Source organism: Neodiprion lecontei, chromosome 2 (assembly GCF_021901455.1).
Source record: "Neodiprion lecontei isolate iyNeoLeco1 chromosome 2, iyNeoLeco1.1, whole genome shotgun sequence".
In the NCBI taxonomy this organism is placed as follows: domain Eukaryota; kingdom Metazoa; phylum Arthropoda; class Insecta; order Hymenoptera; family Diprionidae; genus Neodiprion; species Neodiprion lecontei.
This window is the reverse complement of record NC_060261.1, coordinates 795790-818372: the sequence shown is the minus strand read 5'-3', so window position 1 is coordinate 818372 and position 22583 is coordinate 795790. Positions and strand designations below refer to the sequence as shown.

General features: G+C 40.4%; 4 protein-coding genes across 8 annotated transcripts; 3 read left to right on the top strand and 1 right to left on the bottom strand.

The window, feature by feature from the left end:
• The first annotated feature begins 1532 nt into the window (after positions 1 to 1532).
• LOC107220453 (ADP-ribosylation factor GTPase-activating protein 1) lies at positions 1533 to 5255 on the top strand. 4 transcript variants are annotated; one of them, XM_046730700.1, is made up of 8 exons: positions 1533 to 1851; positions 1947 to 2228; positions 2451 to 2668; positions 2822 to 2936; positions 3030 to 3119; positions 3290 to 3349; positions 3600 to 3775; positions 3874 to 5255. In XM_046730700.1, exons 1-8 carry the CDS (start codon positions 1792 to 1794, stop codon positions 4103 to 4105), a joined length of 1233 nt encoding a protein of 410 aa, XP_046586656.1. In that variant the 5' UTR covers positions 1533 to 1791; the 3' UTR covers positions 4106 to 5255. The 4 variants fall into 4 exon arrangements, with proteins under 4 accessions (XP_046586656.1, XP_015514545.1, XP_015514544.1 ...); XM_015659059.2 differs by having other exon boundaries at positions 3871 to 5255; XM_015659058.2 differs by having other exon boundaries at positions 3868 to 5255.
• A 145-nt stretch (positions 5256 to 5400) lies between these two features.
• Positions 5401 to 6894, bottom strand: LOC107220425. The gene is made up of 3 exons (XM_015659019.2): positions 5934 to 6894; positions 5673 to 5868; positions 5401 to 5568 (listed from the first exon to the last, which is right to left on the bottom strand). Exons 1-3 carry the CDS (start codon positions 6293 to 6295, stop codon positions 5482 to 5484), a joined length of 645 nt encoding a protein of 214 aa, XP_015514505.2. The 5' UTR covers positions 6296 to 6894; the 3' UTR covers positions 5401 to 5481.
• Positions 6895 to 6961: 67 nt separating this feature from the next.
• Positions 6962 to 9721, top strand: LOC107220419 (protein abrupt). 2 transcript variants are annotated; one of them, XM_015659011.2, is made up of 7 exons: positions 6962 to 7342; positions 7513 to 7689; positions 7752 to 8157; positions 8245 to 8444; positions 8588 to 8917; positions 9043 to 9171; positions 9314 to 9721. In XM_015659011.2, exons 1-7 carry the CDS (start codon positions 7139 to 7141, stop codon positions 9386 to 9388), a joined length of 1521 nt encoding a protein of 506 aa, XP_015514497.1. In that variant the 5' UTR covers positions 6962 to 7138; the 3' UTR covers positions 9389 to 9721. The 2 variants fall into 2 exon arrangements, with proteins under 2 accessions (XP_015514497.1, XP_015514498.1); XM_015659012.2 differs by having other exon boundaries at positions 6963 to 7342; positions 9043 to 9162; positions 9314 to 9703.
• A 156-nt stretch (positions 9722 to 9877) lies between these two features.
• On the top strand, positions 9878 to 11158 carry LOC107220426 (ubiquitin-related modifier 1). Its single transcript, XM_015659020.2, has 5 exons — positions 9878 to 10067; positions 10149 to 10213; positions 10307 to 10388; positions 10540 to 10588; positions 10949 to 11158. Exons 1-5 carry the CDS (start codon positions 10024 to 10026, stop codon positions 11015 to 11017), a joined length of 309 nt encoding a protein of 102 aa, XP_015514506.1. The 5' UTR covers positions 9878 to 10023; the 3' UTR covers positions 11018 to 11158.
• The last annotated feature ends 11425 nt before the right edge of the window (positions 11159 to 22583 follow it).

The following is a 22583-nucleotide window of genomic DNA, read 5'->3' as shown; positions in this document are numbered from 1 at the left end:
TTTCGCAAAAAAAGCAAAGGGGTTTAATGGTTTAATGGTTTATTTTTCATCTTTTCCATAACAATATTGGAAAACATTATTGCAAAATTAAAAAGAAACAGAGCCTTAATTCCAAAACCTTAGCCTAGTTCTATATTACTATTTAAGATCTAGCGATAAAAATTAGAACGGAGAATAGAACAGAGAAAGACGGCGAAGACAATGTCAGAAAAAAAGCGAAAAAGAAAAGAAAAGATAAGAAAGCAGAATAAAGCTAAGAAAGCAGCAACATAGAAACATAGAAACGTGGGAAACAGGAGGTGGAGAAGACTAGATGACGAGCCGCCATCAAGAGCGGGTCTCCTCCGTCCGGAAGAGATGCTGATACAGCTCAGATTGCGGAAGGAGCAGCACAAGTTCACCCGGATTTCGCAACGTGGAGGTGGAAGCTGCAGGTGCACGAAGCGAGAATAATGCGGACAAGTATGCGGGTTGCCCCGTGCGCGAGATATTGAACACTGCAATCAGGAGGAAGTACAATCGTCGGTCGCTAATTGTAAGCCAGCTTAATTCCCTGCGAAAGGTGTGAACGGAAACGTCTCGGGCAACGCCATAAACAAAGGGTTAGCCTTACTTTTTTTTTCATTTTCGGAGCCAAAAATTTGTAGTCTCAGATTCGATTTGTACGACCATTTTCTGACTAATCGGACCCCCAGGAACTCAGAAAACGATATCCTTCGCAGCGATAGAGGTATCTTAATGTCTAGACAAGCATTCTTCAAATTCCACGAATTCTTGCCCGAAAAAATCCAATCAGAATCCAAGCCTTCTTTCTCTGAGATTCCGGATCCTGAAACCTTCCATTCGAGATTAGATGCGTAGAAACTCTAGCTACTAATTGGACTATCAGAGATTTCAGGAAACCTTCCAAAACATCGTGAGATTGACGCACACGAGGTATCCGCTAAAATATCGAGAAGTTTAGTCCGCTATGAGAAGATCTCTTCCGCGTTCAATGAGGCTCTGATATCATCTCAAAACTCGTGTAGTGGACACTGCTCTCGTCTTCCAGTTACGTTTGCGTTACGTATCATGACCCCCGGCCTCAAGTTATCAGCTCCGGTTTTCTTGCTTTTAATTCCACCTCGAATCAGTACCTGGTCCGAACGACTTCTCATCGTGGTCACCGAGCCACTTCAAAATCAATGTCATATTTATTATATGACTAAGCCATTACCGACCATCGACGATCCTGCGGCAGCCATGTCGCAGCCTTTTCCGAAACTCAGTCCTGAAGCTCAGCCAAGTTCGCCAAGTTGCACACTGCAGCGATGCCGTACACTCTTCTTCCCGCAGATACCCACGACCGGCCACGTCATCCCACGTTACCCACATGCTTTTCATTCCCCTTATTGCCAGGTTCACATAATCGTTCGCCTCGGTCATCGCATTCCCGAAATCCGAGCTGCTCATTGGTCGAACGGGCATCGCTTATTGCAAACAGAGCCTTATGCTGTGGCAATCGTGCAGCAGTTCATGCCCGTAGCCCGAGTCGTCGTAGTACTGACACGCTGACAGCTGACTTTGTGACTTTGTGCCGTGGTAACCTCTGAATGGAAATCGCATCTGTCGGGCACGACGCGCGCCGTAATTCGCACATCAGCTGAAACCAGAGGTCTGTAAACGTTGGCGGTTCTTCGTATGCATACCCCGTCGCTTTGTCGTCACCTTCGAATCAAAGTGTCAGCGTTATCCATTCAGTGACCGAATTCACAACGATAGCTGGGACGAGGTCTCGACCCCAGCAGGGACATGGCGAGCCCGAGAACACGACGAATACTTGGTGAATTAAAACCCCGTGATGAAAATAGCGTAAGGTTTCACCTTAACAGACGTTTGTCATACCTCGTGTCAATAACGCGGGTAATTTCGTTAATATCATAATTTTCATTTCATCTTTACACCAGAAATGCTTCGAGTGTGGAGCCCACAATCCTCAATGGGTTTCTGTTACTTATGGAATATGGATCTGCCTCGAGTGTTCCGGCAAGCACCGAGGTCTTGGCGTGCACTTATCCTTTGTTCGATCCGTTTCTATGGACAAATGGAAAGACTCGGAACTTGAGAAAATGAAAGTTGGTGGAAACAGAAAGGCTCGAGAATTCTTCGAGGCTCAACCTGACTGGGATGATTCCATGTCTATACAGCAACGATATAACACTAATGCTGCAGCTCTTTACAGAGACAAGGTAACGAGACTTTCCTCTTTCAGTATTTAAAAAAGACTGGCTCAACACAGAGTTAAAGTTGTTAGTAACTCAGTCTCAGGGATACAACATGCCGGTCTTAGCCACTGATACAATTAATGAAATCACACGTTTATCAGCTATTGAATTTCGTATTTGCATAGACAGTATTTTTTTAACAATTCATTTCTTTTATATTGAATGATCGTCAACTGACGTATTTAGATAGCGACATTGGCACGTGGGGAAACGTGGAGCCCAAGTTCTTCCGGTGTCAAGAGTTCGAGGAGTTCGTCGTATCAAGACAATAATAGTAGATACGAACAAAACTCATATCAGAGTGAAGAATCCAGTTCGTATCAGAACTTTAACTCAGCTAGCTTTAAAACTCAAACTGAATCGTTCTTTGCCAGGAAACAGGATGAAAATGCATCTAGACCCGAGTGAGTATAAGGCATTTCAGTACTACCCTGCAAGTAATTCGCACACTAAGTTATGAATTCAAGAAACAGCTTTATGAAAAATAATCATTAGTCCTCTTGGGAATTATGGTTTAATCCCACAAGTTTTCAAAGTAGTTCAAATTACACTTGCAGAAACTTACCGCCAAATCAAGGAGGAAAGTATGGAGGCTTTGGTTACCAAATGGATGCCCCACCTCGGAGTTCTTCCCAAGAATTTTTTGACACTGCTGTCTCTTCCCTTGCCAGCGTAAGATTTTATTTTAATCTGCAAGACTATGCTAAAACCTGATTTTTAATCTTTGACTCCTATAACTTCAGGAAATGTATATTTTGTTTCCAGGGCTGGTCAATAATGTCATCTTCAGCAGCGAAGATCGCGAGCAAGGCGACAGAAAACGCAATTAAGATTGGTGGAATGGCTTCTCAAAAGGTACTCCACATTTTCTTCTTGCTCGATAAAACCATCTCATTATAATTTATGCATTTTATTCGATTCTTTCTTCTCTACATTGTGATTATTTTACAATCGTCATTTTTTTATCCGGAACATACTTTAGGTTTACTACTTTGGTTTCTTTGTTTTTATGTTTACTTCATTAGGTTCGCGACGGTACAATTTTGGAGGATGTCGGAGCACAGGTTAACAGTCTTGCCGCAAAGGTAGAAACGGAAATTAATCAATTTGCCAAACAGTCAACACTTTGTCTGAATTTTTATCCTCGAAATTCAAATCTCAGTTCATTTCATTTTCATAAATTCTTTCCGAAAATGCTAAAACGATATACGCTCTTCGAAGTCTTACAGTTTTGTTTGTTACCTTAACTGTAAAAAATATTACAGCTGTTATAAACGATTTAGCTTAATGCTACAAACGCATTCAATCACTTCTACTTTACTCCAATTTGTTTAGGTCAGTGATATAGGGCGTCGAGGATGGGGAGATATCAGTGGAACAAATTCATCCGAACAGCATCAACAGTTTGATTCAAATGATCATTACCAGACTTCAAATACTCAACAAAACAGTTATTCCAGCAGCTCACATTCAACTGAAAAATCATCGTTAGTAGCTGGAAATACGATGAAGTGAGTAGATTTGTAGTATTGATTTGTAAATTCTTAAGTGACGAATGTAAGTCATTGTTAGTTCTGCACTGCATGTGAAATAATTTCTTCAGAAGCAGTTCGTCAGGAACTAAGCTTTCTAGTCGGGACTGGGATTCCTGGGGAAGTAGCACTAATCCAAAATTATCAAATGAATCAATCGGGGATGATCGGTCAAAGCCAGTGCCTCGGACATCAAAAAAAGGAAACAGCAAAAAGAAATCTTTGATTGATTTTGAAGAAGACAATAATAAGCCCGCAGATTTGACTTCGAAACTAGAAGAAGATGCTTGGAATATACTGAAAGATTAATCATAACATTGTTTAGGTGTCAACTTACTTTTCTTTTGCTGAAATGAAGAAGGCTCAACAATCAAGTTTCACTGTAGGAAATATAGGAAAAACACAGTAGATACAGTTCAATAGCTGTATGAAAATATAAATACGTGCAGCAAGCAGTTGTTCTTCCGTGATGTTGCTATCAGACTTTTAAATGTTTCACAAAAAGTTTCAAGCTAGTTGGGATTCATGGTTCATTGATGTTGAGCGATGTATGTGAAAGTATAATCGATAGGCTATGAAAAAATTTACATTCCCATCCATTTGAACCATCACTTGACTTTCAATACCGAACATTACCAGTCTTCTTAATTTACCTGAATACCGAATACTATACCGCACCTTTGAGTCTCTGTTGTATGATCATCTTTATTTTATCATAACAGAATATTTTGCACATTACTGAGGCATATTGTTGAAAACTGTAGTGCCTTATAAGAGGAAATTTCCGTATGACGTAATTTTATTCTGTATTTAACTAATCCTTTGAAAAGCAAAAGGAAGTTAAATTCGATCAAAGTGCAACGTTATCAGTAAATGATCCTGACACAACACAGTTTTTCAAATTTATGTCCTTCCATAGTGTACATAACTCTTTCAACCATCGATCACAAACCATGAATAGTAATAAAATTGTTATCAATTTCCCAACAAAAGTTTTAAAAACTGTTGGGTATTTTATTGTTTTGAAATTAGAAATTTTTTGCGTGTATTATACATATATATTGTAAAGATACAAACATGTACACTATTTTTATTCAATCATTGTTATAAATAATTCGTGTAACGAAACAAAAATTTTTAAATAATATTTTATCTATATTACACGTATTGTATGTATTACTTAGTTATTAAATTAACGCAATTGTTTATCACACATGAAATAAAAAATATTTAAGTTGATTGGATCAGTATTTGATCTATGAAAAAGGATTATCGTCTAATTCGGCTGATTATCAATTGGTGAAACTGCATCAACTGAGCTTAATCCTCGAGAGGTACACTATCACAGCTTTCCGATTCAAAAGCACATGGGTATGTCATACCCGTGTGGCTAATTATTTATATCTTACGATTAAATTAATCGATTTATACAGGTTTTTTCTTCAATCAAAAGCTCAAACAATGTAGAAAAAGATAGTTTTTGCGGAATGAATATTAAAAAAAAGAGGATTCTTGATATAAGAGAAAGAATGAAAAAGAATTCATTAAAAATTGTCAAAATATGTCATCACCTCTGGGTATCCTGTACTCAGCGTGCCTCTTGAGAGTTACACCTTACAAGAGAAAATAGTCTTAGATAATAGAAATAACTACCCATGATAGTTCAGACCTTGATTGAAATGAAATCAAGGCTTGCGAAGCTGCACAGTTGGTACCATGAATGTGTTCAACTCTTGTAGCACTTTGTGAGGTCCAGCGTTATGTTGCGTTTTCTACAAAGTAAAAATAACGTGTGTCCTAATCAAATACAGATCAGATCCTGGTCAGTTCTGGGATATGAGGTTTCAAACAACCGGACGTTATTCAAATGGCTTACGGTATTGTGAGTGTAATCCTTTTGCAAGGCTGTTTTGTTTACGTTATTAATAGCCTGGAATAAGCTCTCAGGACTGCTTAATCTCATTTTGCTGACCGTCTTTGAAATAGCTTTAAAAATAATTCTTCTAGTATTTGTTGACAGCTCAGCAGTAGGTTGGTTGCGTGTCATGCGAGAAACGTAGTCGTAGGCAGCTCTGAATAAAGAATTAAATCAAAATTAGCCTAAGAATGCTCCAATGGTGTAAGCTTGTCTATTTACCTGAGATCACAGCCACCACAATTTGCAGCAGCAGGGTGTCTCTCGAACAACGATATGAATTGCAAGGCCTGGGGAATCAGCGAGTTTGTATCATCAAGCGACGTTCGTTCTAGCCACATATTTATAGGTGGTGTTCTCCCTGGTTTGGTAGAACGACGTGCAGCCATCATTGTGTTGAGAATCATCGTTTTCACTGCAACCGGGGATTTGCTTGGCACCAATTTAGCTATACTCGAAATATCTTTATGTCCGTATTTCTTTAAACCCTTTAATAAGAGCACTTTTTCATCATTAGTCCACTCGTTATTTGCCTCGTATCCCTTGTAACGAGCTACCGGTTGGTGAACGCGTTTTTCACTCATTTTTCAATCACAAGTCGTAATTTTTCCAATCCCAAAACTGTGCTCGAAATGACAGTCGAGTGTTTACGTTTCTATTTCGTAACCTCCAACCTTCACACGCGTGACACGCGTGCACGAATTTATATCCGTAACAATCAGTACAACTGCTAGGAAAGAGACACACTTTTGCAGGGGCAAAACCACGGCGATTCCAGCGCCTCTTGCAGTGTAAGGCCGTATGGCATTCTCCCCCCTTCGCCCCAAGATCTAGCGATTCGCCGTTTGCTACTTTTTCGTCGTAGTTAATTTCGGTTGAGTTTGGAAAAGCAATTACTCGGTTTTCACTGGTTTTCACTTCAAATGCGTATCTTACGAAATTACGGAGTATGTTTATAGCATGAGGGTTTATAGGTTACGATCACCACCCTTATTTTTTTTACATTTTATAGCGAAAATTTCACTTTTTTCGTTAGAGGCGCTTCAACTGCGTTTAGTCAACTTTTTTTGTTACCTCAAAACTGGGGAAATGTTGTCTCCTTCCTACTACTCCGTGGAATTGTCTATGGAGGAATTGTCTAATGTACCTGAATATAGGCAACTCGTAAACGCTCGTACAGTTAGTCCTCTAGTTAGTCATAACCCTCGTGAGGTCTGCTCGTTTGAGAAAACCCCTTTGTCCACTTTAGTGTGCTTCACTCACGTCGGGGTTTTGTCGTTGTAGCGGTTCTGTGACTTCTATCAGTTCCGTGTCGGTAGTTCCGTTCCAAGTTCCGGTGGTGTTAAGACTCTAGGCATACTTCCAACGGCCGGAGGTCGTGCGAAAAATTGGAATCGAAACGAAACGCGAAACGAATTTGAAACGGCATGTCCGAGGCTGCCAGTCCTCCGAGTCAGCCGGGGATCTCGCAGAGCTACTGTTTCAAATGGAGCGACTACGGGAGCCACGTACCATGCGTTGTTCGTCAGCTACTAGACGAGAATTGCATGGTGGACGTTACCATTTCTGCTGACGGACACAAGATTCATGCACATCGCATCGTATTATCTGCCTGTAGCACCTTGTTCCAAGTACTAAGCGCATTCCGTAAACAAACGCACGTTAACCCTTTCCTCCGAACATTTAGTGTCTTGTAATGAACGTTACGCAAGTCGTAACTACCTTGAGATGAAATATTTCATATCTAATATGAGTTTGACAATCGTAGTTGCTTCATTATCTCAAAATAACATAATTTTAGGAAATTCTAAATCAAGTAAACGAGGACTCACCTACAATTATACTTAGCGACGTATCTGCCAACGATGTTCGCTCTATCGTAGACTTCATTTACAACGGAGAGGTCAGCATACCTGTGGATAACATAGGGAGTCTGCTTGATACCGCCCATTCTTTGAAAATACGAGGTCTTATGGAGGTGAGTTTCACTTTACATATCAATTGCCCTGTAATGACAAACAAACGTTGACCCCATTACAGATAGATGGTTTGGATGAGAGTGATACCGGGACTTCCGGTGAGGATGTCAGCGAGGAGACGGTTGAATCATTTAGCGAGCTTAACGAGGCTGAAGAACAAGAATTAAACACATTGGATCAAGACTTTGAAAGTGTCGATAATCGGATCGAGCAAAGCAATATATCTGTGACTAGTCCTAAAAGGAAGCGGAGGCGAGACTCCTCCAAGAAAGACTACAGCGAAGACATGCTCATGGCTGCGATAAACGATCTCAAAACAGGGCATACCTTGGTCGAGGCCGCAACTAGTCATGGTATACCCAGGTCTACATTGTATATGCGAGCTAAAGCCCTAGGACTTCATTTAAATGCTTCTAGAAATGAGTATTCGGCGGAATGTATGAAGGCGGCGATAAATGCTGTTTTGGGTGCGCAGAAATAATTCGTTTTGAAGAGTAATGTTCAGAGAATAATCGAATTGCAATTATTATTATGCTTTAATTACTGAATTACAGAGGGTTCAAGCTTGCAGCAGGCATCGGAAATATTTAGCATTCCAAAAACTGTGCTATGGCGGAGGATTCAGAAAGAAGGTTGCCAGATTCTTGGTCAACGGACAGAAATGAAGAAATCTTATGATGCGAATAAGAGAGAGGCTGCAGTTAAAGCTTTGGAGAGAGGTGAAAACCTCACAAAAGTGTCCCTCCAATTTCAAGTACGTGTGTTTTTGATTCTCAATGAGTATACCCAACAGTGGAAGTAACGAATTATTAAGAAATGGTTTTTCCCTACATATTAGTAGGATTGGTCTCTTTCTCTCCTCTGACAGTAAATTAACAATAAAAATTGCCATTTCAGATTCCAAAAACGACCTTGTTCAGAGACAAAGCAAGGTTGGTGGATGAAGGAAAGCTTCCTTTGTCGTTCTGGAAAAAACGAAAGACTGAGAACGAGGATTTGAAAAAATCTCGATTAGAGCAAGCAGTGACTGCTTGCAGGGGTGGAAAAATGTCACAGGCTGCAGCATCGATGACTTACCATATCCCCAAAACAACAATATGGAGGAGGTTACAGCAGGATGGGAAAAAGCCGAATCGATCTGTAGACGAGGAGGGTAACCAAAAATCAGAAGAATTGAACGATTTGTCTGACCATAAAGAACAGGAACCTGAATTTGCGTATTGTGAGGCATGTAACGTGCAAAAAACTTTATTCATGCCAGTGTTCTTGGTGTTTTTTGCGAAAAATTTAAGTAACTCTGCGGAATGATTTTTTTGAACTGTTGATTTATCGTTACCGTTTTACTTTCGCAGGTAACTTCAGAAATACCGATAACGTACATAGACGAAAACGGGATACCGGAAGATTCAGTGATCATTTTAACGACAGACGACGGAGATGAGCTTAACTTGGAAGAAGGTACCGAAATAATAGTAAGTTCGGTGAGTTATTAGTTGTTGCACTACGTATATTCGTTGGATCAATTTTCCATCCGATGTTCCGCGGTGTGGCATATAATAGGCAACTGTGTATTCAAAACTGATAGAGGTAAGAAATGAGAGAAATTTTTTTGCACTGTTTCAGGACTCTACCCAAGAATATGTACCCTGCGCTCTGGACATTGAAGACAGCTCAAATTATACTCACAGTGAAAGTTAACACATTTCCGAAGTGCAGGTATAATGTCTCATCTTGTTGCCATATTCAAATTAGGTATATTTATTCTGAATGATCCAGAAACGACGTTGGCTATTGTCGAATTTATCACGATACAGGAAATTAATTAAGACGTAGGTATTTCATTATAAATGCCACCTCTGGATTACCATAGATTCTATTATCGTTGCATTAATAAAGGCGACATATTTTGTGTATATAGATTGTGTGTACATAGTATTTTATAACTTGTCTTTATTAATGTATGCAAATACCATGTATGTAAATATATTAATACCCGCAGATGGTGTCACTACTTACTTCATCTCCTGGATAATTAGTTAACAACTTGATGAAAATTTAAGTAATCTGCGGTCGAATTAAACGGGATCCGCCGTATTATATGCAACCCGGCAAACCTATTTACGTCGAAGGTGTCAGCGATGCAGGCGACGTGACAGTCCACAGGCGCTGCCAAACAATGAATGAGGGTCCAACCATTCAATATGTAACCCATTCATCCGCCGTTACTCCTCTACTACGCCGCGTGAATTTAGTTCTCTTTGTCAGAGACACGAAACTGCTTATGATACTCTGTCGTTGAAGTTGCTTGCGAAATAATTTTCATGTGATCCGTCATGACATCCGGCTATAAAGATTTATCAATAACCGTTGAGTTTAGGTGAAGATGAAATTACCAAGTAGTAGATTAGCCGGTGACATAACCTCAAATCGATGTGATTTTTCAAATTTGTCTTTCTAGAGGGGGCGCCGAGTTGCTGTTCGAGAAAAAAAAGAATGAGCTCAACCTGCCAGGTGACGAGGAGTGTAAGTTTTCGTCCTCTCAAATTCTATCTAATTTATTGTCTCACATGGTATTAATATATTCGTCGAACTCACAGTAATTTCTCATTTTTCCAGGGACTCTACGTCGCTTGCTGTTTTGGATCCGAGACAACCTCCTCAAAGACAGGCCAGAATTATTTCTACTTGGCGATACAGTGTAAGTATGTAGGAACACAGCTTTAGATTATCAATTGTATCGAGCAACTTGAATCGAGACGAGAGTACTGAACCTGAAAATAGTTTATAACCACACAAGTTGCTTTATTGAATATTGTTTGTGACACCGAATTCAAAATCATTTTTTACAGACGACCTGGAATTCTTGTGCTCGTCAATGACGAAGACTGGGAATTGTTGGTAAGATATTTTATGGCAACATTTGAGGTGTTACAGAAATGGACAAATTGAAATTCAGTGCAAAAGTTGTATGAAACACTTACAATTATTATATAAAATGCAATTAGCTTTTCTACTATCACCTGAATTTCACAAGTTTCATTAATTTCTAGAAACAAACGTTTAGAATAATTTTTCATTCGGAAAATAGATCAGAGAAGAGCATGACAGAGATAAATATTACAATAATTAAAATTGTAACATTATGATGACTTTGAAATCAAAATCGAATTTACGATGTAAAAATAAAAAAAAATTCAATCCATTGTCCTAAACCGGGTGATTAATTTGATACTCGTAAAAATTGTTTTATGCCTACAGGGACAAGGAGAGTATAAATTAAAGCCCAGAGATACCGTCCTTTTCATTTCCACTCTACACGGAGGTTGAGCAGATGTATATTTTTATGCAAATATTCTGTAAATGTACTTTAAACTTGCGCAGAAACTGAATGAAATTAAATATACATAATAAGACTCATACATTGTTATTCATTCTATTCTAATGCAAAATACATTCGTACTTGTTTAATGATGCATAATTCACTCATCCTAGTTATTATTCCTGTTAATCCCCGTTCATCTCATGAGATAATAACCTTTTTTTCGATTAAATGAAAGAAAAAGTACCTCATGTTAGTTAATTTCCGATTTTAACTTTTCTGAACGTTCATGAAAAAAAAAATAAATAAATAACAGATAACAATATTATATACAACTTGTATTCCGTAGTCGAAAAATTATTTTTTTTTTGTCAGCTAACTAGTAAAGTTATTTCAGTGCTGAAAAGGTACATCAACTTTTCACACTATCGACCCAGGACAAGCAAACACTCTGAATTTATCTACATATTCACATCATGTCAGCTTTTCAGATAAAACTAACCAGCAAAAGGTTGGATTCTGGCCAAACCCTCACCCATCATACGTTATCATCATCAATTAGATCTTATTTGATACCTGTACTCACGTACAAACTTCACTGATTTTCTCCCAACTGCAGGAACAATAAATTATGTGGGATTAAATTTTCAAACTGAAAACAAGTAGATGAAAAATTACGGTGCATGTACCGACTTACACATACCCGTTAATACATGTATACATATAGGTATTCACAATTTGTAATTGCAGAGGAAGTACGAAACTTTTCTCGAATCTAACTGCGGTTGTTTGAGTTTAAACCTACATGCATATTACGCGTATACATGTATACTGGTAAAGAGATACAATTTTCTGTTATCTCGAGAAAACTTGCCGCTACAAGACCCGAAATATAATATAAAATAATAAAAGCCAGGAAGCAGCGGGAACTTTGACTATTAGGACGAAGAAGCCAGTTTCGCTCTAACGCTTGAAACTTTAAACTGCAGCCTATTCCATACACTTCTTCAAATATGCTCGAATTAACTTAGATTTTCAAAAAGTAAACCCGTCTGCAAGAACTATAACACGGGTTAATTTCACCACACGGCAATTATATTAGAAATTATGTATAAACAGGAACTCGTTCGCTAATTCGTTCGTCGAATTTGAAACTCAACAAAAAACAAAATGCCGATCGAATATCCGTGTCAGGGTGACCATTGGTCAGTAAATTCTGGAAAACCTGGAAATGTCGTGGAATTCTGAAATTCTGGAATAATCATGGGAAATGTCAGGAATTTTTGCGGAAAGTCATGGAATCGTTTAGTATATTTTTTGTCATACAAATACGTCCCACAATTTTTTTAAGCTTTGGATAAATTAAAACGAATACAATTTTTTTTTACCATCACCGAAAGTTCTCTTCAAACTTTGAATATTCCTAAATATTACCTCACAAACGATCGTGCGCATCGACTACTAGATGAGACAGTATGACCCGAGCGACGGTTCGTACTTTCGGAAAAAAAGAAAACAATTGTATGGAAAATGCATTTACTTTTGTCGATTTACTGTAACCAATTTAATCGAATTGATCCTAGAAAATTATAATATTTATGTCGTGGTCACTCTGGGTGTACCATCTGCAACAAGAGTCGGTTTGAATTTTGAACGAGATCAGCGAAGGTGTAGCTCGAGATTCACATTTTCGATACGACTTTGGCATCGGAGCCAAACGAAGCGGGCAGATGGTATTCAAACCAATCGCGTATTCAAGATGCGAAATTGATTCAACTTTCGGCTCGATTTCAAATTCGCTTAAGCATCGCCCGCTCTAGGATGCAGCTGCATTTTCCGCCAAAGTGCGGACAACGTAACGATTTCTGCAAGATTACTTTATTCTCTGCGTACATGCTATACATACTCGTAGTGTATCGAATTGATTTTTCTACGGCGCGAGCAAGCCCGTCTGCGGCGCAGACTTTTATCGACTCTATTCCCACGATCCTAATTGCGAATGAATTATTCATTTGAAAATGTTGTTTGTCTTGGATCTGACGCTGACACATGTATAATACTAAGCGTTGAAGCAGAACTCGGCGCGAAGGCTGCAATGAGAAAGTTGAGGAATACGAAGTGATGAAAAAATTCAGCAGCTATTACAGGGAATCGGATCAAGCTGGAGACGAGTATAATTGCCTCTCGTAGATGGTACATCCTTACCATTAATGCTCAGCTCCAACTGCGTTCGGTGAAATGACCGTTTATTTTCATCGCGAGAACGCTGCAGGGAAATTGTTTTTTTCTTTTTTCTTCAAATGCTCTTTGCCCGAATCCGCGTTCAATCCAGAATTTGACCCAAATCACGAATATCTCTAGAATCAAATGGTATCGTTACAGTGCTTTGAAATTGGCATAACAGCTGCGATATTTGTGTAACTATAATGCGGTGATACAGACATACAAAGATGTAGCAGCCTGCGAAGTAAAAAACTAAAAATGTAAGTAAATCATTTGTATTCAACTGTTGACTCTGCAATGCTCGCGCAGACACCAATATTGATCACAGCCGTTGCAGAGAAGCTCAAATCCCTTACACCGTCAATCCTACATTTACAACACGTGGCTTCGAGTCAAGATTAGATATACTAATTATGTTGCGAGGATCGAGCTCGTGATTCAGAGGTCACCGTTCGATCTAACACCGCAACCGAACTTACTTCCGGCGAAACTCAGTTTCGCATCTGTCAGCACTCTATGGCCTCTGATTGGCAGCCAAAAATAATCGATTAATTGGATCGATTAATCGAGCCCGAAAAAAAAAAAAAAATCGACCATGACCCGATTGAATCGGTCAAAATTAATCGATTAATCGATCACTTCGTATTTTTTTGAAACTCTGCATATGAAATGAATATTTCGTAAATTTCAGTATGCCTTAATAGCGGAAAAGTTTTTTCATAATTTATAATTTCATTCAAAATATCTTTCAATTTCAGGTGAAAATATTCACTCATCTTTCACTTATTAAATGAAATAGTTACTTAGTAAGTAAGACAATGATGATAATTGATACTCTAATCACATAAATTGATGATGTATCGAGTCGTTCACGGGAGTGAAAACCAAACACCCGCTTGTGAGGAAAAATAATCGAGTCCGGTCGATTAATCGGGGAAAAGATAATCTATTTAATCGAAAATCGATTATTTTTCGTCATTTTCAATCAACAGATATCCGATCGAGGATTTTTCCCTGGGTCTGAAATATACGTATAGTTTCGAAGCCGAGACTCGTGATACAGATTATTCACATGGATTTCCGGTAATAAGTAAATTAAAATGAACTTCGTAAAATCGAAACCCGGCCTCGTTCGCGTGACCGATTAATTCTTCTAGAAGAACGCAGGGAACGCGGGGAAAACGTGAGGCAGACCGGGGTTGCGTAATTGTTTGAAAAACGTTTGAACTTACATTTCTGCAGGGGATGTTTCCGTTGGCAGTCCCGCCGCGTCTCGTCCACTATTAGGACGTCGGACTTTCGAGAGAAGGGGGCGACGAGGGAGGGAGATAATTTGTCCAGCAACCCCCCAGGGGCAGGACAAGCCCTTGCTGACCCGAATCTAAACTAGGTAGACGGGCCCAGCCAGGCTACGGTTATAACTGACGTTCTACTTCTATTACGAAGCTGCAGGTAGAAGCGAGTGCAGCCCACTTTCGTGACATATTCTCGGATCCGCGCGATCCTTCCATGGATCATTTCCGTAGATCCTCTTACAGCGGGTCTATCTCAACTATGAATACTTTAACTTAACTCGCTCCATTTTTGCCGAGGGCTGCAGACATGCCGAAGGGGTGCAAAGTGCCGAGAGAGATCTCGCAAAGCCTGATTCCTTGAGATTTATCTTAGAAATAACGAAGAGGAAGCGACACGCTTGGAAAAAGAACTGAAAAGATTTTGCTTATACCGAGCGATTTTCTTGAAAGGACCTGCTCGTAACGCGCGCGATTCGACTTGCTTAATTTTGATTGGCTGACGTCCGGTTCACAACATTTTTTTGGAATCTCAGAACGCTTTTTTTAACATCCATACCACAGGAGGACCGCTGACGTCAATGGCAAAAGGCTGATATACGAAATTGAAATCACAAATTTCATCTACTCCGCGATCCAACATGTATTTTAATAAAAGGATTCTAAAGACTAAAGTAAACTTAAGAAGTGGAGCCTGGGGGGAAAAGAAAAATTAATTTAAATTCAATCGGAAGCAACACGGTGGCGGACAATTCAGGCATAAGAAATAACCGCGCGAGGAGCATGCAAATTAATTGAAAACGTTGGTAAGGCAAACTGTCTTTGGGGAGCAATAAATTATTCAATCAAACCTGTTCATGCATTTGTCTCAATTATTCATATTTTTATCATCGTGATTCGATAATTGTTCAACGGAAATTGACTAGAAGCTCCAAAATTTTTGGGGGAGCGTGGTAAATCGTGTCTGACCATTTACTGCCCACCGAACTTTCTCATCGATGTTCAGTTGTGAGTTTTGACGAATGAAAAAGGACGAACAGTCTAATGGCATTCTTATATAGTTTCGTTTTGATTTTCCTATATAAATGGATTTGGGTCCCCGGCCGAAAATGTTCATGTGATAAATCATCGGATGTTATGATCCAAATCAACATGTAATTTATTACATCATTTATCTTGTGAAATCAAGAACAACATATAAAAAATCACGTAATAAATTACAAAAGCACGAATCATCAGTTGACTATATGATTTTTCATCCAGTATATCTGATGATTGGCGTATTTGTGATTTGTCACGTGATTTTTTTATGTATATTTTTTTTTTTTTTTGAATTGACGAGCTAAATCGTGTTATAAATTACATGTCGATTACCCGTAAAAACTTGACAATTAAGAAACGTTGCAGAATTTTTCAAAATTCAAGCGCGGCAGACATGTTATTACAGGTGTACCTTTCAAAGTATTTGAACTCCTCAATTATTATCAGTCATCCGGGTCTGCGAACTCCTTCCACGGGGTAGAGTCGAGGGCGGGGGGTCGTCGGTGTAACGTTCGAAGATCACGCGAGGCGACCTCTTAAGCCAGACGGAAGTAGTCGCCGGAAGTGGCCCGTTAACAAAACTTCCAATCCCCTCGGCGGAAAGGCGAAGGAACCCACCAAGCGACGGGTCGGTTGGTATACGCGTCTTGCACATCCTCTTTCGAAATTCATATTCCAAACCGAGTGTACGTTGCGAGCCCGAAAGGGAACGAATTGTACATATAATCCCGGCACGGTGATCAAGGGCTGAGAAGTCCTGGAGTTTGCCCCTTTTCCTAATTTTTCTTCGAACGAACTTCCCCAATCACGATATATCCAAACGTGAATAATGAAATTACCGCAGAGATAGGGGACGTCGAGGCGTCAGTTATGTGTCAGAGATTGGCAATTTTGGCGCTGCATCTAACGCGCGTTCCCAGGCAATTCGGCGTTATTTCATATCCAGCTTATACGCGGGTCGCTCGGCCCCTTGCGGTCATAAATATTGGTAAAAATAAATAAACCGAGCAATAAAGACTTGCAAAATGCCACCACGCCGTGGCAAATATATTCATCCAAAGCCGGATGGCGCAGCGTGCCAAATGCGTGGAATATGACTTCTCCGATCGCATAATATTAGGTCATAATAATGTCGTTCGCGTGGCGAATATTTCGAATTTTCGCTCTTAAAGAAATGCAGCGTGACTGAAAATCAACGAGTCAGAAAAAATGCGTAAGTGATAACACGATACATGAGTTATTTTTCCGTATCGAAACCAGCTTTGCGAAGAAGCTTAGAAAAGACTAACGGCCATGATGAAGAAGTGCTGAAAAATTGCAATGTCTTGATTACCATAGAACCACCATCAGCTGCTGATGACGAGTAAATTAAAATCAGTTTTATCAATCAGTCTAAGAGTTGGAGCTTTTCGGAGAATAATGACACGACCGACTCCGTGCTCATTCAATTTGTCAAAGTCCGTTTCTTACGATGGTTCCCTCGACCAAGTGACAGAAAAATATGTTACGTAGCCGGGTGCGACGTGCAATTTATAATACCATCCACCGGGCAACTACCCGACTAATTAGTCGAGCGTGATTCGAATCTTGCGCGATCCCTCGGCCCCGGTTGAACGGACAAGGGTCTGCTCACCGGTCAAGTTCTCCTTTATCCCTCTGAAGATAGGCAGGTACCTCCGTAGCACGAACCTACAAACGGGCCCAAAAACTGTCGCGACAAAGCCACCCCAAGCGACGTTAAATATGCAACGCGTACCGTGAGCCCACACCGAGATTACCGCAAGATTACGACGAGACCGCGTAATCGTATATCTTACACCGCTTTGTGAACGGAATAAGAAATTCTCGATCCTGGTTTACAACACTCGTGTACGCGCTTGAATACCTGAGTACACGAGTATAAAGTATCCCAATCAAAGTCCGCTATTGCAAATTCATCTTGCTTGCAGATTTTCCAAAATTCCACGAAAAGGGTGAAGGGAAAAGGATCCCGCAGAACCCTTATGAAAATTGACGCCCGTTCAAATTGGCTGGAGTTTTCTCATGGACACGAGTCCCAAACATCAGTGGTTTCCGAGATACAGGCTTCGGAAGGGGGTGTATGGATTTTTTGATATCTATGGATTACGCAGTTTTCACGAATTACAAAGCTTCAAGGGGGGCTTGAAATCAAATGCATCGATCAAAAACTGCACAGCCGATTCGCAGAGACTCCGCAGTCGCGTGAAAAACAGAACAAGTCAAATATTGCAAGAGTCGGAGCGTCTCGTTCTTTAGGCAAAATCCGACGTTGCATTTTCTTCCGGTAAACCAGCGAGTTCGTGGATGGAATCAATGCATCGATGGAATCGATCACAGCTTCCTGCCTATCTTCTAGAATCAACCGTGCAGTTTTTTGAGTGATTTGTTTGATTTCAAATCCCTTTGAAGCTTTGTAAACCACGAAAATCACGAGATCCATATATATCGAAAAACCTGAACTCCTTTCTTCCGAAGCCTGTATCTCGGAAACTACTGACTTTTGTGACTTTTGTCCACGAGAACTTTTGATCGAAATTTCTTTACTTACAGGTATTTTTGAACCAGAATTCCACGGTGGATCCTAGATGGAACATAATCTTGTCGTCCGAAGAGCAGTATTTTAAAGCGATTCAATCATACAGAAGGTCACTGCCACGTTAAATAGTCGTGATCTATAGCGGTGAAGTCGGGAGAAGTTTGTTATAGGAGTAACAGAACGGGCAGATAGCCGCGCGGACAGAAACGAGAATAGGGGCGAGATATGTAGGCACCCCCCCCAGCGCGTAGCTGCAGGGGGTTTGCGATGGTCTGCGTCGACGACGCGGGCAGCTTTAAACTTTGATATTACTCTGGCAAGTGTCCATGGCAATGTTATAACTCAAGTGTCCGCTTGAGCTGTGATGCATGCGCTTCGTATTAGGTAGCATTGTGCGTACATGCATGCCTCCCTTCTGCGCCCTCTCTCGGCGTATCCTTCCCGTTACTGTAATCGCGATTCCCCATCTTTTCTTCTCCTGTTTGCGCACCCTTTAATACACGGGTGAAAAGTCCTACTTATGTATACTATTCGGAGGTTTCGGGCCGACGCTATTACATATGATGAGTATACCTGAGCTGTTTGCCCACATGCCCACGAACCCTTCTAACCGCCTACACGTCATGTACCGCTCCCGAGCTTTCCAACGGTAGGTACGTGACTATTCACCCGCGTTCTATGCGCCAGTACCGGTGAACCAAGTGATGTTTGAACTTAGTTTGCGCTGCTGTGTATTCCCTTATCCAGCACCTTTGCCCAGCCATGGGTGGTCCCTTTGCGAACATGAAACCGTGTATGAGGTTCGCGCAGCTACGACTTGCTGTGGTACGATAGTGGCCCCTTGGTAACGATTCTACGTCTTCAACGCGTCAAGTATTTCCTCAGAGAAACAGTTCCGAGTACTCAGTGGTCAAGTGTCATCCCGGTGACGTTGAAAGTTGTCGGTTTCACAAAAAGCAGGAGTCTAAAGGCGAGACCAGATTTTTCTGATCTATAAAATCCACACGAGTATTCATATTTAATACCAATAATACGTGATCACAGTAAATCATTTTTTTGATGGATTAGTCCCTGAGTTAGTTTTTTCATGATCTCGATTGCAATAAAATAAGACCAGTTTCACTTTGTAAGAGCAAACACGAGGATTTAGAATCATTCGTTTATTATAGATGGTTGGGGATCGTTTAAGTTGTCTCCCACACGATGTCCACATACCATCGGAATCCGATAATTGACAATAGTTGATTCGATAGAGAGAAGAGGGGGGGAAGGTGGGATTGTGGCGTGATTACCTAGAGATGAAAATTTGATCAGAACTGCACTAGCATGCAGCAATAGTTTCGAAGTTACCATGTTGATTTTGGAATCGATAAAGCAAGACTTGTGGGAAAAATACGTTCTTCCTCGAATCATTATACTTTATCATTACTTGATGCTTAAGCACCTGGCTCGCACGAAAATCATACCGAAAAATTCCTTAATCGCAGTCTAATGCTTCAGACAGCTCTTGTAGCGGTAAGTTATATCGGTTCGCGGTTTATTATAACGAGGCCGCACGGGTAGCTTAACACGAAACTCTGGCAACGGGCCTACGCCTCCGATTCGACCATGCAACTACATACGCGTCCCCGCTCCGCCTGGAGCTTGTATTATCCGACACACCTACTACGTAATTACACCTATATTTCTACGTCCTGTACGTGAAAATACGACACGTTTATCACTTTGAGTCACACGTTATTGTGCTGAGTAAACTTTTATAACAAGATTGTATTCTCTGGTTTTTCGGGTCGTTGATTACGAATCTGAAATCAGATTTCTAGAATTCAAGATGGCATATCCAATATGGTGGACGAAAATTTCAAATTTGATTCTATCCATTCAAAAAACCCTATGCAGAGGTTTTCGGCATCGCGGTATCAGATTCGTAATCAGCGACCCCAAAAACTACTGGACAGAGTTTTTTCTACGGTTTCGATTGAATTTGAAATTCTCGTCCGCCTTATTGGATCCGCCATCTTGAAATTTTAACATCCGATTTCTGATTCGTAATTAGTGAGCTCAAAAATCATAATTTACGTGAAACGTGTTTACGTACGGAGAAGGAACTTTCTCGGAAATGAATTATTCCTTCGATTTACAATTTTTTTTCAATCAATTTGTTGCTAAAAAATAATAACTTACATTATATACCAATAATTACTCTCGTAGTATACTGTTAGAAATAGCTAAAAACTACAGAGAAATGTGGTCTTAAGTTTTCTAAATATACAAAAAATGGACGTAAAATAAGTGGTAAGAATACTCACCGCTACGAGTCAAGGGGAATACAACTGTTTTTTTTTTTTCACTATTTGCGCATAACAAATTGAAATTCTTCTTTTTGTCTCGTTTTTACTCTTATTATCGGCCCATTGTCACATTCGCAGCAGCATTTCCGTGATCATATGTGTATGCAGGAATGAGTTTGAGTGGTTTCTTCGGAGAGCTGGACATTCTCGAGGGGTCTTTTGTGTTCACAGATCAATTTATTTTCATGTCCAACCCTGTGGCGCAACGAATGATGCTTCAGATCGAAAACATTTATCAGCGATTCAGAGTCCTTGGTCAGTCGGAAATTTAGTAGAATTGCAAAATCTACATGACTAGCTGCCATTGGTACCCTGACATACATACAATTGCAATTCTATTTTACAAGTATAAGCTCAGTTCCAGAATTCACGGTATCGGTCTATCTCTATTTCGCAAGAAACACAACGTAGGCAATAACAATTCTACACCCTTCCACCGTCAACGAAATCCCAAGACTTCAAATTCGGCTTCCGATAATCTTATTGACGAGGGATTACAAGGATCACTAAAATCGGTACCTCCCGTCGTTATCGTTTACATTCTTACACGCGTACTCGAGCATAATTCTGCAAACTGGAGTAAAGTGGATCCACGCTGAACGCCAAGGGCGAAAGCTCGTTCGAAAGCTTCTACAGGGTTTCTCTTGCTATACCGCATATTGTTACACGTACTTCGACGCATACTTTATACGCGGGAGACGCGGTGTCCCATCCGTGTACGAACACGTGGGTAGACGTTGTATATCGTATTCCAGGATCCAGGACCCGGTACGGATTAGGTAATAACGTTCGACAGCCTCGCAGTGCCTGCGGCTTAGGGGATCAGCGAGGACAACGTGTCGTCACTGCATATGGAGCATTATCGGGGCCTTCGCCTCGTTCCCGCAAACCTCTGACCGTGAGCCCCACGATTTGTGCGTTATGCGTGCTTATCTACTTCCTACGTTGGGATTCATAACTCACCGGTTACTCCCACGATAGGCAGATCGGTCAAATCTCGTGAGCAAAAACCACCCTCAATGGTCTGGTGTTTTCCGCACTTCAAGGTCCGTAGATAGACGAGTGGATAGAGATAGCTCTTCGCATGAGGAATTTTCCTTAGGAACAAAAAGGCGAATTAGAGTGACGCCCTAGGGATTAAAATTTTTTTATTTTATCATGTTCAGAGTGTAGTGTAAAACCTACACGTTTGACTATCGACACGTCGATTAAACGTGCTATTTCCCCCTCGGTTTATCTACTGACCTTGTTCCACTTTGTCTAATTCGAAATCTGTTTCATCGATGATCGATTTAGAAGAAGTTACTTCGACATGACGGTACTGAAAGCCATTATTGCTGGATTCATCGAACGGCAATTACCGAGAGAATTTTAATCTGTTGGAATTCACCACTACCATCCTCGGTAAAGACGATACCGGATCGTAGAAGCAAAAAAGCGAGGGATATTCGAGGAGAAAAGTATATCCGGGAAGAAAGCAATAAATAACGTTTAATCTTGGACATTAACTCCCCAGCTTGACAATGTCCTAACCGAGTATCCTTGCGACAATATTTGGACTTTATTATAAAGCTCGCCCCTTCGCTGCCTCTGTCCTCCCTTTTTCTTTACCCTCTTCGATGCCGCCCTTCCCTCTTTGGCTACGTACTACGTAGACTGTTGTGGTAGTTAGCGAGACGCAGCTTGCTGCCCGAATATATTATGTATACTCGGGTTAGTATAGGTATAAGTTGTAAACTACGGCTGCCGCGGAGATTTCACCAACTCATTAGCCCCGTGCAGTGGAAAAACCCCGCGTCGGGTCAGCCAACTTCGAACTGCAAAACGTTTTATCGAAACCGATTCAGAAACTTGAGAGATTTGAGGGATCAGTCTATGAAGCATTCCTTGAGAGACCAAGTCACTTCCTCGTATTTTTTATCAGAGGCTTGTTTCCCCCGACCAGGCAAGTTCCAACTTATAAAAACGATGCGTTCCATGCACGTCCATATGGCTACATCCTGGTGAAAATGATTTCTACAATTTTCTGCGAATTTTTAGAAAAATTGGAAGATTTCGTAAAAAACAATCTTTTGTACAAAATTGCAAATATGCCTTGTTTCTCATAAAA

Excerpts from the sequence above, each read along its gene's own strand:
- LOC107220419 (XM_015659011.2), top strand. The coding sequence starts at position 7,139 with ATGTCCGAGGCTGCCAGTCCTCCGAGTCAGCCGGGGATCTCGCAGAGC. Across the intron at positions 8,445-8,587 it reads AAGTGTCCCTCCAATTTCAA|ATTCCAAAAACGACCTTGTT; the intron begins GTACGTGTGTTT and ends TTGCCATTTCAG. Across the intron at positions 8,918-9,042 it reads CTGAATTTGCGTATTGTGAG|GTAACTTCAGAAATACCGAT; the intron begins GCATGTAACGTG and ends TTACTTTCGCAG.
- LOC107220453 (XM_015659058.2), top strand. The coding sequence starts at position 1,792 with ATGGCGAGCCCGAGAACACGACGAATACTTGGTGAATTAAAACCCCGT. Across the intron at positions 2,229-2,450 it reads CAGCTCTTTACAGAGACAAG|ATAGCGACATTGGCACGTGG; the intron begins GTAACGAGACTT and ends TGACGTATTTAG. Across the intron at positions 3,350-3,599 it reads TTAACAGTCTTGCCGCAAAG|GTCAGTGATATAGGGCGTCG; the intron begins GTAGAAACGGAA and ends CAATTTGTTTAG.
- LOC107220426 (XM_015659020.2), top strand. The coding sequence starts at position 10,024 with ATGACATCCGGCTATAAAGATTTATCAATAACCGTTGAGTTTAG. Across the intron at positions 10,214-10,306 it reads CCTGCCAGGTGACGAGGAGT|GGACTCTACGTCGCTTGCTG; the intron begins GTAAGTTTTCGT and ends TCATTTTTCCAG. Across the intron at positions 10,589-10,948 it reads ACGAAGACTGGGAATTGTTG|GGACAAGGAGAGTATAAATT; the intron begins GTAAGATATTTT and ends TTATGCCTACAG.
- LOC107220425 (XM_015659019.2), bottom strand. The coding sequence starts at position 6,295 with ATGAGTGAAAAACGCGTTCACCAACCGGTAGCTCGTTACAAGGGATAC. Across the intron at positions 5,869-5,933 it reads TGTGGTGGCTGTGATCTCAG|AGCTGCCTACGACTACGTTT; the intron begins GTAAATAGACAA and ends TTCTTTATTCAG. Across the intron at positions 5,569-5,672 it reads AGGATTACACTCACAATACC|AAAACGCAACATAACGCTGG; the intron begins GTAAGCCATTTG and ends TTTACTTTGTAG.